General features: G+C 57.4%; 1 protein-coding gene across 6 annotated transcripts in view; it reads right to left on the reverse strand.

Moving 5' to 3' along the window:
* The window catches only part of BRD1 (bromodomain containing 1), a 42,729-nt gene that overhangs the window by 20,257 nt on the left and 10,033 nt on the right, over positions 1–12,439 (reverse strand). For all 6 annotated transcript variants that reach the window (XR_006205185.1, XM_042948150.1, XM_042948152.1 and 3 more), the window contains one exon: positions 4,939–5,095. Coding sequence is in view for 5 of the 6 variants with exons in the window: in XM_042948150.1 (XP_042804084.1) it covers positions 4,939–5,095 (157 nt within the window). In the remaining variant the exon portion in view is untranslated. The remainder of the gene's footprint in view (positions 1–4,938; positions 5,096–12,439) is intronic.

The following is a 12,439-nucleotide window of genomic DNA, read 5'->3' on the forward strand; positions in this document are numbered from 1 at the left end:
AGACCCCTCTCGGTCTGCGCCTCAGCTGAAGATCACAGCTCTCGGGCAGGCCCGGGGCAGGCGGCGGAGGAAGAGGTGGTCGGGGCGTGGCGAGGGCACCCCTCCACCTGTCCCCGAACCTCAGCTCCACTAAGACGCTCCCATCTGTCCCCATGCGGGCTTCCAACAGCTGCCTGGGGCCCCCAGGCCACAGCAGCCCAGGACGCCTACTGCAACCGCATACGTGTGACCTGGGCCGAGAGAAAGTCCCCACCTCGGCTGGCATCACCTCACCATTCCTGCGGACGGACGCACACCCACGGCCTCGGGCAGGGTGCTCACCATCAGATTCCGGAGCGTGTTCCACGCTCATCGAACCCCCTTCTCGCTCTCTCTGGACCACTCTGCCCCTGGAGGCCCCCCCACCCAGACAGAGCTAAAGCAGCACACCCACCAGGCAGGGCTCCATCCCCTGGATGCCCCTCCCTCCTTGTCCGAGCGCAGAGCACCTGCCTCTGAGGCCACAAGCACGGGGCTGCGACACGATGCCCCAACCACAGGGCCTGTGGGCAGACGACCATCAACCAGGCTACGCAGACTCTCCCCACTAGCAAGGGGACAAGAAGGCTGGGCCGGAGCCTCCCCTCCAGGCGCTCTCTGGCTCTAGGGAGAGGCTGCCTCACCATCCATCCGCCAGATGCGAATCACAGAACCTCTTTTAATGTTACTGGAGTCTCAGGTGGGGGTGCATGGCTGGCTCAGGCAGAAGAGCGTGCGACTCTTGATCTCGGGGTCGTGAGTTCAAGGCCCACGTTGGGTGTAGAGATTATAAAGAAACTTTAAATAAAGGTGTCAGGCATGGAACAGGGCAGTTAGTAACTCGGTTGGTAGAAAGAGAGTCTCTTCTTGAGGATGTGGGTTCCACCAAGCCCTACGTGGGGCCTGGAGCCTACTTTAAGAAAAAAAAAATTGTAAAAATCTCAGGCATTAAGTTAACATTAACAGCAGCTGTATAAACAGCTGGTCAGTAAATAAAAAAGTAGATTTAGAAAACCAAATCCCCCCAAAAGCATCTGAAAATCACCTTGTCCATTAGTCTGAATGAACAGTCTGAAAACATCAACCAAAAGGGTGTTCAGCCTGGTGACCCTACGCAGCAGGAGAGAGCTGGTGGGTGCCACCTGCCGTGTCCCTGCTGCACTCATGCCCCGCACGGGGGACGACAGGGCTGCCGCCGAGGGCCGCTCTCCTCACACGACGGCCTGCAGCACAGGACCTGACCCCAATGCGCACGGCTTCACCTACATAAAAGGGCCTGAGTTTCTGGACTCTGCTCTTCAGCAATCTTTGTTTCCTACATAAAAACCTATCCCGGAAGACTCCGGAAAGCAGGAGAAAGGCCAAGTGGTTTCTGGTACCGAAATGCTACCAGGAAAGAGAATGCTAGAAGATCACGTTAGCCACCTTCCACCTGACAAATGGGAGGACGCCTGGGGGGGGGGAGGGGGGCAGGCCAGGCCAGCCCAAAGGGGTGAGGGCCCCAGCACATCTACCCGAGCCAGGGTGCTACCAAGGACGTAAGACCCCAAAGAGGCAGGGCTCCCTGCCCCTAAGGCAGGGTGCACGGAGGAAACCAGGTCGCAGTGCTGAGCCTCACGCCTGCAGCAGCAGGGTGGGTGGCGAGAAGCCGTGCCCCCAGCACAGGAGGGGGACTGTGCTGTCCTAAAGCCAGCAGAGAGGAACCAGAGACGCACCTGTGACAGCAGGAGGCACTGCTGGCTCCAGGGCCTGAGAACAAGACAGACAGGAGCCTCGCCCTCCCCCTGCCCACTGACCCTCACCCAAACCAGGATCTCAGGACGGTGAGAACAGGCTCTGGAGGGGGTCGCCATGAAGGTCCCCAGGAAGGTGCCCACAGGGACCCTGCGCTCAAGGCCAGCCCAGAAGAGCCCGGCCGGATCCTCGAAGACTGCCGTGCCCAGCAGCACCCGGGAGGCCAACCTGACGCCCCTCGTCTGCCCGGACGTGAGCGACCTCACCCTCAAACCAGCTCGTCCCGTCCACCCATCTGTCCCCCACCAGGTCAGCCACGGGAGGGAAGGGCTGCCCCGACCTCCTCCACAGCCCAGCTCAGAGCGGCTGTCCAGAAATACAAAGTTAAACCCTGACATCAAGTATTTCTGAATTTTCAAAACCACGTGAACATCACACCAAGCCCCACATGTTCCGTGCGGAACATTACTGTTCCGGACCCTGCAGAGAAGTCAGCCCCTACAGCGTGATGCAGGAAAGCACCGTCTGGGAGCAGAGGGAGGCAAACGGGGGTGCCTGTGCAAGCCACACGGGGGAGCTTCCGACAACCGTGCCACTAACTCGCCCCCGCGGGCCAAGCCAGGTGCGCTCCAGGGGGTCAACGCTGGAGTCATACAGACTCAAATCCACGCGGTTCCTCATGCCAAGGACGCGAACACTCCCACATGTCCTCTTCCTGTCCCTACACACTGATTTCATACGTGGTAGCCCCAGGCCGGTCGCTTCCACTGGCTCACCCGTCCCATGGGCACAAAGCCCCGAAGGGGAACACCGACTCCATTCCCAAAGGGAGGAGGGACACACAGCATGTGATCGAAGCAGCCGTCGCTAACAAAGACCCCCAGTGTGACGTAAGGTTAACCGGGGATCCTGACCCCCAGACCCAAGCGTGTGTGGGATGCACACGGTCCCCAGGGTGGGCAGCACGCTTAAGACACAAGGGATGTATCCACAGCGGTCCGCGACCCCAGTGCACCTCGGGACATTCGCACAGCCGGGCCTCACGTGCACATGCGCCCAGCGTAGCCAAGACTTCAGATTAAGTGGGCCCCCTTCAGTGTACTGGAATGCTCGACCCAGCACCTCTGCCCCAGCCACGCGGGACCGTCCATGGACGTGACTCGGATGGCGCTGCGGGCACCAGGCACTGGCCCGGACCACCACACCCTCAGAAGGGCATCGGGCCCAAGAAGCACACCCTTCCTTCCCCCAGATGGAAGAGGGTCAAGAGCAACCCCAGAGAGGCCCAGAATCTTCGATTTAGCTGTGGTTTTCGAAAGTATAAAAAAGATGTTAAGATGCGTAAGGTTTTTTAACCGAGCATTTAAACACGTTCACGTTTCACCTTTTTGTGTCACCATAGGATCAGAAAAAGTCCAGATGACGGGCTCCCTAGGGCTGGCCCCATCCCCCAGGCCAGGGGCAGGGAGGTGGAGAGGGACACGCTCGCCCGGGTCTCCGGCCGTGACCAGGAGGGGGATCGGCAGAGACGGGAGGGCCTCTCCCCGGAGGGGAGGGGGCGAACGAGCTGTCCGCGCGCTCCACGGCCGCACGCTCTCCGGGCCGCGGCTCTGCCGCACTGGGAGGGACGGGTTCGCACCTGCTACGGCCGAGCAGCCTCCGGGAAGCTGTGGCCCAAGCCCAGAGCACAGCAGAGGGGCTGACTCCAGCCCGGAGAACCCCACCGACCGGGACCCCGGTGGATCCGGTGTCCAACCGCATCTGCGTCCCCTCCGACACACTCGGCCACCTGGCAACCCAGGATCGAGAGAGAGCGAGAGAGAGAGCGAGCATGCAGACAGCCTCCGAGGTGACGGCAGCATGGCAGCCGCAGCCATCCGGCGTGAATGTGTTGGAAGGACAGTCCCCGCACGTGCCCAGAGGGGCGGACAGGCAACGCGGGGGGCCCGCTCTCTGCTGCGTCCTCCGGGCTTCGCAGCCCGAGGCCGATCGCGGACACAGCTCTTCCCCCCTACAGAGCCGCCCGCTCCCCTCAACATCAAGTGCGCCAACCCAAAATTTTGGGCGATGCGCCGAAAAGCCATTTTTGTATTCAATTTATTTTTGTGACATCTCACAGAGCCAATTTCTTACTTTCTAAATTCATTCTTTCAGAACTGCTTCACACTATCAGATGGTTCTACAAACCAAATTTACTAAAATTCAATGGCCTGTTTCATTTTGCTTTTAAAAAGCAACTCCTGGGGCGCCTGGGTGGCTCAGTCGGTTGAGCGGCCGACTTCGGCTCAGGTCACGATCTCGCGGTCCGTGAGTTCGAGCCCCGCGTCGGGCTCTGGGCTGATGGCTCAGAGCCTGGAGCCTGCTTCCGATTCTGTGTCTCCCTCTCTCTCTGCCCCTCCCCCGTTCATGCTCTGTCTCCCTCTGTCTCAAAAATAAATAAACATTAAAAAAAAATTAAAAATAAATAAATAAATAGAAAAAAAAAAGCAACTCCTGGAGCGCCCGGGGGGCCCAGTCAGACTCTTGGTTTCAGTTCAGGTCATGATCTCACGGTTTCCTGAGCTGGGGGCCCGCATCGCGCTCTATGCTGGCAGCACGGAGTCTGCTTGGGATTCCTTCTCTCTCCCTCTCTCTGTCCCTCCGCTGCTCGCACTGTCTCGCTCCAAAAAATAAATTAAGAAGCTTAAGAAAAAAAAGCAAGCCCCGTTTCTTCTCGCTCACCCAGCTTTCCTCTCCTTCCCCGCCCACTGCGGTCACCGCGAAACGGCCTTCAGAGCAAAGCCCTGAAAACGAACCACTCCTTGCACATATCCAAACCCCAACTCCCAGCCCAGCACACAGGCATGCGTCCGAGGGGCCCAGGCCTCACCTCCCGTGGCTCCCACCCGACGTGGCCAGCACGGTAATGACTTCCCTGGGCGTCCCCAACATGTCCAGACACACGAGGTGACACAGACAGAGGAGAGTCGTTCGCACAACCCGCAGCTGAGACAGCCCAGGGCACACAGGGTCCTCCTGCACTTCTAGAAGCGGCCCGGACCGGGGCTCGCGGACGGGGAGCCTGGGGCCTGGGGCCTGACGGGCTGGCAACACGCGCAGCCTCCAGCAGGCGCTGCTCCCGGGGGTCGCAGGGACCGCTCAGCGCATCAGGAGGGCAGGCGACGCTGAGGGCGGACGACCACGTACCTGCTGCGTGCTCCTCTGGGACTGCAGGCTGGACTGGAGTCGCCGCAGCAGGGGGGCGCCGTTCCTCGACAGCCTTTTGAGCAGCCAGTAGCTGTGGGCTCTCTCCACAAACTGCTTCTTCCGCTGAATGGCCACCTGATTCGCAATCCTATTTAATCTAAAACACGGAAAAACTCAGAGTTTAGCTTCAAAGGAGCGCATGAACGTTTCATCGTAGAAACCAGAAATGACGGGGTCGCTCTTCACAGACCGCCGTCCACACCTTCGCGGCCACTCTCAGCCACGCACACTGCCGTCTCATGCTGTCCCCCGTCTGCTGGGCCCAGCCCGACCTGCAGCCGCCCACAGCCTCCACCCGCTGCTAACTCACTCGAGGGCCTACCAGACCAGACACGGAAATACGCCGAGCAAACCTCTCAGGTCCTTACGCGTTATGTAGGCCACGCGTGCCGACCGCATCCAGCGACCGATTAAAACTGTTGCCAAGGGCGGGGGTGAGGGGGGCACGGGTGTCCCCTCCAGTCACCTCAAGAGGGAAAGAGAGGGGACAGCTGGGGGCCAGGGCTGACGGTGGCATCTGCAGGACCGTCGGGAGACAGGACCCTTGCAGGGGCCGTAAAATGCAAAGGGTGTGTGAAAACACTTGCGTGGAGGGAGTGCTCACTTCAAAACCCCTCAAAGGCCAGCCAAAGCGTTTCCACAGCCCTGTTATCCTTCCTGCTGAATCAAAGCAATGATTCATCAATTTGACTCACAAGGACACCAAAAGAGAATATAAATTCGGTCATAAACTAAACACTTAATGAAAATACAAATGAAACAAGATGTTCCTCATTGAACACCAAACGTCAAAATGTCAGGACGAAAACGAGAAATTTTAAGGCTGCATTTTTTAGAGAATGCAAATCTAAGTTTTACAAAATAATCGACGACAAAAAGTCAGAACACCCCCAGCTTTGCTGTGTCCAGACCCACAACGGTCTTTCCCTTAAAAACAATGGCTCTACGGGGCACCCGGGGGGCTCAGTCGGCTAAGGGTCCCGCTCTTGGTTTCAGCTCAGGTCATGATCTCACAGTCTGTGGGTTCAAGCCCCACGTCGGGCTCTGTGCCGACAGCATGCAGCCTGCTTGGGATTCTCTCTCTCCTCTCTGCCCCTCCCCCACTCTCTCTCTCAAAATAAATAAACTTTAAAATTAAAAAAAAACAATAGTTCCAGCTCATTTCCAAGACCGTTCCAAATCACGCTGTCGGTCAGCCTCTGTGCCGAGGTGGCGAAGGGCACGCCTCCTGCACGGCTGCCCTCCTCCTGGCGTAAGACCCACACGCCATGCGGAGAACGAGTACCGTGTCGACTGCAAAGCGCGGCTCCAGTGTCTGTCCCACATGGGGACCCGATACCAAGGAACCGGCTTAGGGGACCGGTATCGGGTCCCCGTGTGGGACCCTGTGTCAGACACAGGCCAGGGGCTTTGCCAGAGCGGCCTTGTCAAATCCCAGAGGAAGACACCGAGAGCTTTCTGGGAGCAGATGCAGAACCCGAGCTCGGGTCTGTCCACGGCCTGACCGTGACCACGGGGCCACGGGTCTGCACATTCAAGGACGCTGGGTCTCACGGCCTCAGCAGGAGGCCGGAGGAGGACAGCTGTCGGCAGCAGCCCAGAGCATCTCGGACGTTGCCGAGGGTGCCAGCAGAAGCCTCTGGGGGGCACCTGGATTCTGCTCAAGGCCCTACCCGCAGCGCTCCTCGTCCGCAGGTGGGGTTGTGCAGTCCCGTGCAGTCCCGGGCACCCCGTGGGTGCCGTCTTGGGCGGGGTCTTTGTCTGCTTCACCACCCTTAGCTGAGGCATGATCCGATGCAGTGAGGTGCACGGACCGGACGGACACAGTTCAGAGGATCTGTACATACGCAGACAGGTGTTCTGACACAAGCACACGCTCCGTTATTTCAACGGTCAAACGAGGCAACGTAAATAAGAGTATTTCTTAACAGAAAGAAATGCTGTTTAACAACAGCTCAGGAAGATTCTGAACTTCACGAAACAAGCCACCAGACTCAGGATTTCTGAGCCACAATCAGCTCACAGACCTGAGCAACAAGGCTTTGATGAAAACCTATCACAAGGCGTCCCAGGGTATTTGCCGAAAAACCGCAATCTGAGCAGATTCTGCTTCACGAGCTCCAAAGAAGCAGGGCAGGCATGGGGCACCGAGGCAGCGGCACAGGCACCCAGCACGTGCCTCCTAGGACGCAGCGGGGCCAGCCCCGAGCAGACCCCCCTCGGGCCTGCACCCGGCGAGCCCCCGGCCCCACGACCGGCGCACAGCAAGTGGAGGGCGGAGGGACGCGCTAAACCACACGAGAAACGCTCCCCACGCAAGCCTGCAAGGGACGGGGCCCCCCTCCCTCAACAGTGGAACTCCGAAGGGAAAGAGACCAAAAAGGGCCGTTACGAGAGGAGAGACAGAAAGGACTCGTGTGACTTTGAAAGCACAGCACAGCCTGGGGTTCAGAAAGAGGGTAAGAAGTTGAGTACCACACGGGTGAAGACAGGGGTAGACCCGGGGACAGGAAGGGGTTGCGGGAAGGGCTGGGGGGCTGCTCTGTCTTCTCCAGCACACGGTGGTAACAAGGGTGTCTACCCTGTAATTATGCACTTGTTTTACGTTTCTTTCTTGTTTTGTTTTTTACTCTGAATATTGTTTTAAGAAATCTGGTATTTGGCAAGGGGGAATCAAAAGGATCAAAAGTTTGATCTTCTCAAGCCTTTCTGAACAGATCTCATACACAACGTGCCTCCAGATGAAAGATAACCAGGCTTCTGGAAAAACTGAGGGAGGACCCAACGAAGGGCAGATGACGAAACATCAGCTTAAAGTGAGCACCTCGGGGGTGCCTGGGTGGCTCATTCAGTTGAGCATCGACTTCAGCTCAGGTCATGATCTCGCAGTCCCTGAGTTTGAGCCCCACGTCGGGCTCTGTGCTGACGGCTCGGAGCCTGGAGCCTGCTTCGGATTCTGTGTCCCCCCCCCCCCCCCCCCCCGCCCCACCCTTGCTTGTGCTCTGCCTCTGTCTTTCAAAAATAAATAAATGTAATAAAAAAAAGTTTGTTTTAAATAAATAAAGTGAGCACCTTGCTACGATAAAACTGCTCTTACACCATCTACTTACGTATGTGACCAGGAAGCAGACTCCCGTCCACGGTAGCGGGAAGCAGGAACAGAATTAAGGGAGAGCGTGTCTCATCGGAGCAGGAAGGACATCCCTCCATGAAACACCCAGTCACCTCAGCCCATTTCCTCAGAGCTGCGCCCAGCACATACCGCTCACGGAAGAATCCCGCTGAAGCGCGTGCTGGCAGACGCGACGCCAGCCGATCAGGAAGAAACCTCCACGCTCGAGGCCCGGCGACAACCGCGGGACGGCAGTCACCCTTGGCGGGAAGATACCGACGCATGAGGCCCGACGACCCAGGTTCCACTGAACTCACTTTCAGAAATGATGGGCCTCGTAACACGCGCCTACGCTGAATATGCCAGGTGGCACCTCTCTGCTGTTCGTTCTTAGGGTGAAAACGCTGGATTTCAACTGAAAAACGTGGACGGCACTACAATGCTCTTCAGAACTATTTTGGCGGGTGATACGCCTCAGAAAGGAGAAAGGCTGACTCATAAGGCGCGAAGCACCCGGCTGGGGGATGTGCCCGGCGGCCCGGCCAGCACAGGAGGGCCTGGGCACGGCACGAGGGCGCACAGGGCAGGGGAGCCGGGACCCGGTCAAAGTGCCAATCGTGGCAACGGATGTGGGAAAAGCACCCGCAGGAAAACACAGCTCCCCAAAACAGAGCGGAAGCACGCAGACGACCTCAGCACGATCGCAGTACTGATTTTAGGAACGGAATTGACAGTTTCACATTTTCCTCCCGCCCCCAAAAGAAAAGGAAAGCAGACAGTTTTTCAGAAGAGCTCGGCCACTGGAGGACCAGGCAACGCAGCCCCTGCCGACAGCCGGGGGCGAGGGACGCGGACGTCCCGACACAGGGACGCAGGGCAAGGCAGAGGCCCGGCTCACGGGCGAACACACTCACGAAACAGAAACGACGCAGCAAACCGGGTCCGTTCGGGTATAAAATGACACCGCCCGCCACGAGCAAGGGGGTCTGTCCCAGGAAGCCAGTGTGCTCTTGAGATTACAAGTTCTATCAGGACTCACACAGCGACAGACTCGAGGGCAGAACATGACGATCTCAACAGGTGCGGAAAAGCAGCAGGTCAACCACCACCCACGACCCAAGACTCACAGTGAGGGGCAGGGGCGAGGGGCGAGGGGCCCGCCGGCAGGGCTGGGAGAGGCTCCTCCCCAGACCCGGAGCGACAGGCACGCAGGGAGATGCTTCCCAGGATGGGAACCAAGACCAAGAAGCCCACCCTACCGGCTCCCGCGAGAACAGCGGGCACGAGAGGCAAACGAAGGACCGGAAGTGCAAGCCTTCCCGAGGGAAGAAAAGTGTAAAACGTCACTGAGCGGCATCGAGGAAGACTTCCGCGGAGACGCTCAACGATCAGCAGTGCTGGCGAGAGAAGGACGAGGCATAAGAAATACACAGATCGCCTCCAAACCGGTCTGCACCCTCCGTGGAATTCCCAAATCCCGAGGGGCTCCGTCAGGAAACCTGACAAGATGCCTCCAAACCGTGCACGAAGGAACCGCAGGTGACCAAGAGCCACACTCGCATCTGAAGAGCCTGCCCTGGAGCCACAGGTGGCCGAGGGAGCAGAGCTGCCCGCCCACCGGAGGAAACCGGCCCGGGGCTGGAAGAGCTCACGGACCTCTCGGGAAAGGAGAAATTACTCAACGGCGAGCGAGAACTCAGCTCTCCACGGAGACGAATCGAGCCACACACATACCTCGTTAAGAAACGCACCCCCAAGTGACTGAAGACGTGGACTGAGAGACACAGATCCGACAGGTGGCCCAGGCCTCGACGGACGTGCTGGGACACGTCGGGGAACTGGCCGCCCTGGGCGCTGACCCCCTGCAGGGAGGCCAAGCACAGCCAAGATACAGCCAACAAATCAGGAGACTGGTCAGCGCTGGGGCCAGAGGAGACAGGAGGGACATGGACAGGGAAGCCGTGTGGAAGCTTTTAGAAGAAAACCCCGAGGTCTCCAGGGAAATGAAGGGTTATTTAAACAAGATATGACGGCACAAACCATAAAACAAAGCAAATACACACCGATGGAAAATAAAAGTCAAACCCTTGTAAAGTGCCAGGACCGAGGCAAGCATGTCCGCTCCAACCCCCTCAAATCAACTCCGGGCTGGCGGACCTGGTCTGCACCGAAGTCAGATAAAGACCGGAAAAACCAACGGGTGGCAAAGCCTGCTCACACCGTCATCTTCTCGGACGCTGTCCACAAAAATAATCTAATAAACCACAACATATTATACTAATCCAAAAGAGTTAAAAAAAAAAAAAACAAAAAACAAAAACAAAAAAACAAAAACCTGGACCTATACAAACAGCAAAAACACAGCTAATTGGAAAAAACACACTACTGGGGCACCTGGGGGCTCATTCGGACTCTTTTTCGGCTCAGGTCATGATCTCACAGTTCACGGATTTGAGCCCCACATCGGGCTCTGTGCCGGCAGCAAGGAACCTGCTTGGGATTCTCTCTCCTGCTCGCTCGCTCTCTCTCTCTCTCAAAAAATAAACTTAAAAAAAAACCACACTACATTTTTTATGAGAACACCATGAACTCCCCCAAGACATTAAAGCAGCCCTGGTGAGGCAGCGAGGCAGGCCTGCTCGTGTCTACGGGAGACCAGTGGCACGGAGTCCAGGCTTCAGCAGGGGCGTGGCCATCCCGAGAAGTTAGGCCTGGACCCGCACGTGGGGAGGGTACTGAGTAACAAGTGGGCCGGCCCTACGCGGATCAGGGTTCAGCAGCGATATGGTGTCCTTGTCAGGCAGGACGGCCAGAGGTCCAAGGACGGGACGTGAGCGCCGGGAGCCGTCAGAACTGGCCCCGGTGACCAGCCGGGAAGGACTCGTACTTGGGGGAAGACCCAAAACCAGACCCCATCGCTCCCAACATTAGGCTGCAGGAGGGCTACGGAGGGTTTCCTGCTGGAGGACGTCCAGGGGTGGGGAGGGAGTCCTCAGGCCAGACCCAGGACGAGACGGTAAAAGTAACAAAGTTCAGTTCATCAAGACACCGCACGTCACGGTCGTGTTCTTAAGGATTCTTACCTGTTCTCTACACGGACGTGTTAATGGATGAAACGAGATGACCGGGGTCTGTCTCCAAACGATGGGAAGGAAGAGACAGGCAAGGGTGGCCGCGAGTACAGTGACTGTTGGGGGCAGGCTCTCCCTGCTCTGCAGATTTCCAAATTTGAGAAGACTTTTTACAGACAACGGCACCTGGATGGCTCAGTCGGTTTAGCATCCGACTCTGGCTCAGGTCATGATCTCAGGGTTCAAGGTTCGAGACCCACACCAGGCTCTGTGCTGACAACTCAGAGCCTGTCTTGGATCCCCTGTCCCCTCTCTCTCTGCCCCTCCCCTGCTCACACTCTCTCCCTCAAAAATCAGTAAACATTTAAAAAAAAAAAAACTTTTTACAGACCTAAATAAGAATGAGAAGTCAAGGGAAAGAGAAGTGGAGATCCGCGATGAGCACAGCGTAGCCGCCTCGCCACGCAGGCCTCCACGGCCACACGCACGCGCGCAACCCCCACCGTCCCCGCAGGCTGCAGCCGAGAGGACACACCAGCTCGCATCAGTCCCCAAAAACGCCTGGCTCTGAAGCCAGCCAAGAGAACTCCCACACCAGCAGCGTGGTCGTCCGTGATGCCACCCACCCACCTCCAGACCCAGGGTGACACCAAAATATGAGACGCACGACAGCACTGTGTTCAAAGTCAGCGTGTAAATCAGCAGCAGACCGCATAGGCACAAGCACACCAAGACCAGAATACGGACCGGAGGAAGTCACCCCGACTCACAGTGAGTGGCGGCCGTGAGGGGCGGAAGTGGAAGGGCCCAAAGGGACTTGGAAGTGTTCCTTCAACGGCATTTTTTTTTTCAATGCTACATTTGATAAACACGCGTGTCAGTCTCCACTTTTCTTTTAATTATTTTTAATGTTTATTTCTGAGAGAGAGAGAAGAGAGACAGAGCATGAGCAGGGGAGGGGCAGAGAGGGAGGGAGACACGGAATCCGAGACAGGCTCCAGGCTCTGAGCCGTCAGCAGAGACAGACGTGGGGCTCGAACTCATGAACCACCGGTTCATGACCTAAGCCGAAGTCAGACGCTTAACCGACTGAGCCACCCAGGTGCCCCTCTCATTTGGTTTTAAAACTTTTTATATAAAAACTGTGGGAAACAAAAAAAATGCAACTAAAAAGCTCCACGTGGCAGTCACTGAAAGACGGTGCTCGTGACGCCCTGGGGCCATCCCTGAAGAGTCTGATTTTAGATCCCACCCTCCC

The sequence above is a fragment of the Panthera leo genome, chromosome B4 (genome assembly GCF_018350215.1).
Source record: "Panthera leo isolate Ple1 chromosome B4, P.leo_Ple1_pat1.1, whole genome shotgun sequence".
NCBI classification, from domain to species: Eukaryota; Metazoa; Chordata; class Mammalia; order Carnivora; family Felidae; genus Panthera; species Panthera leo.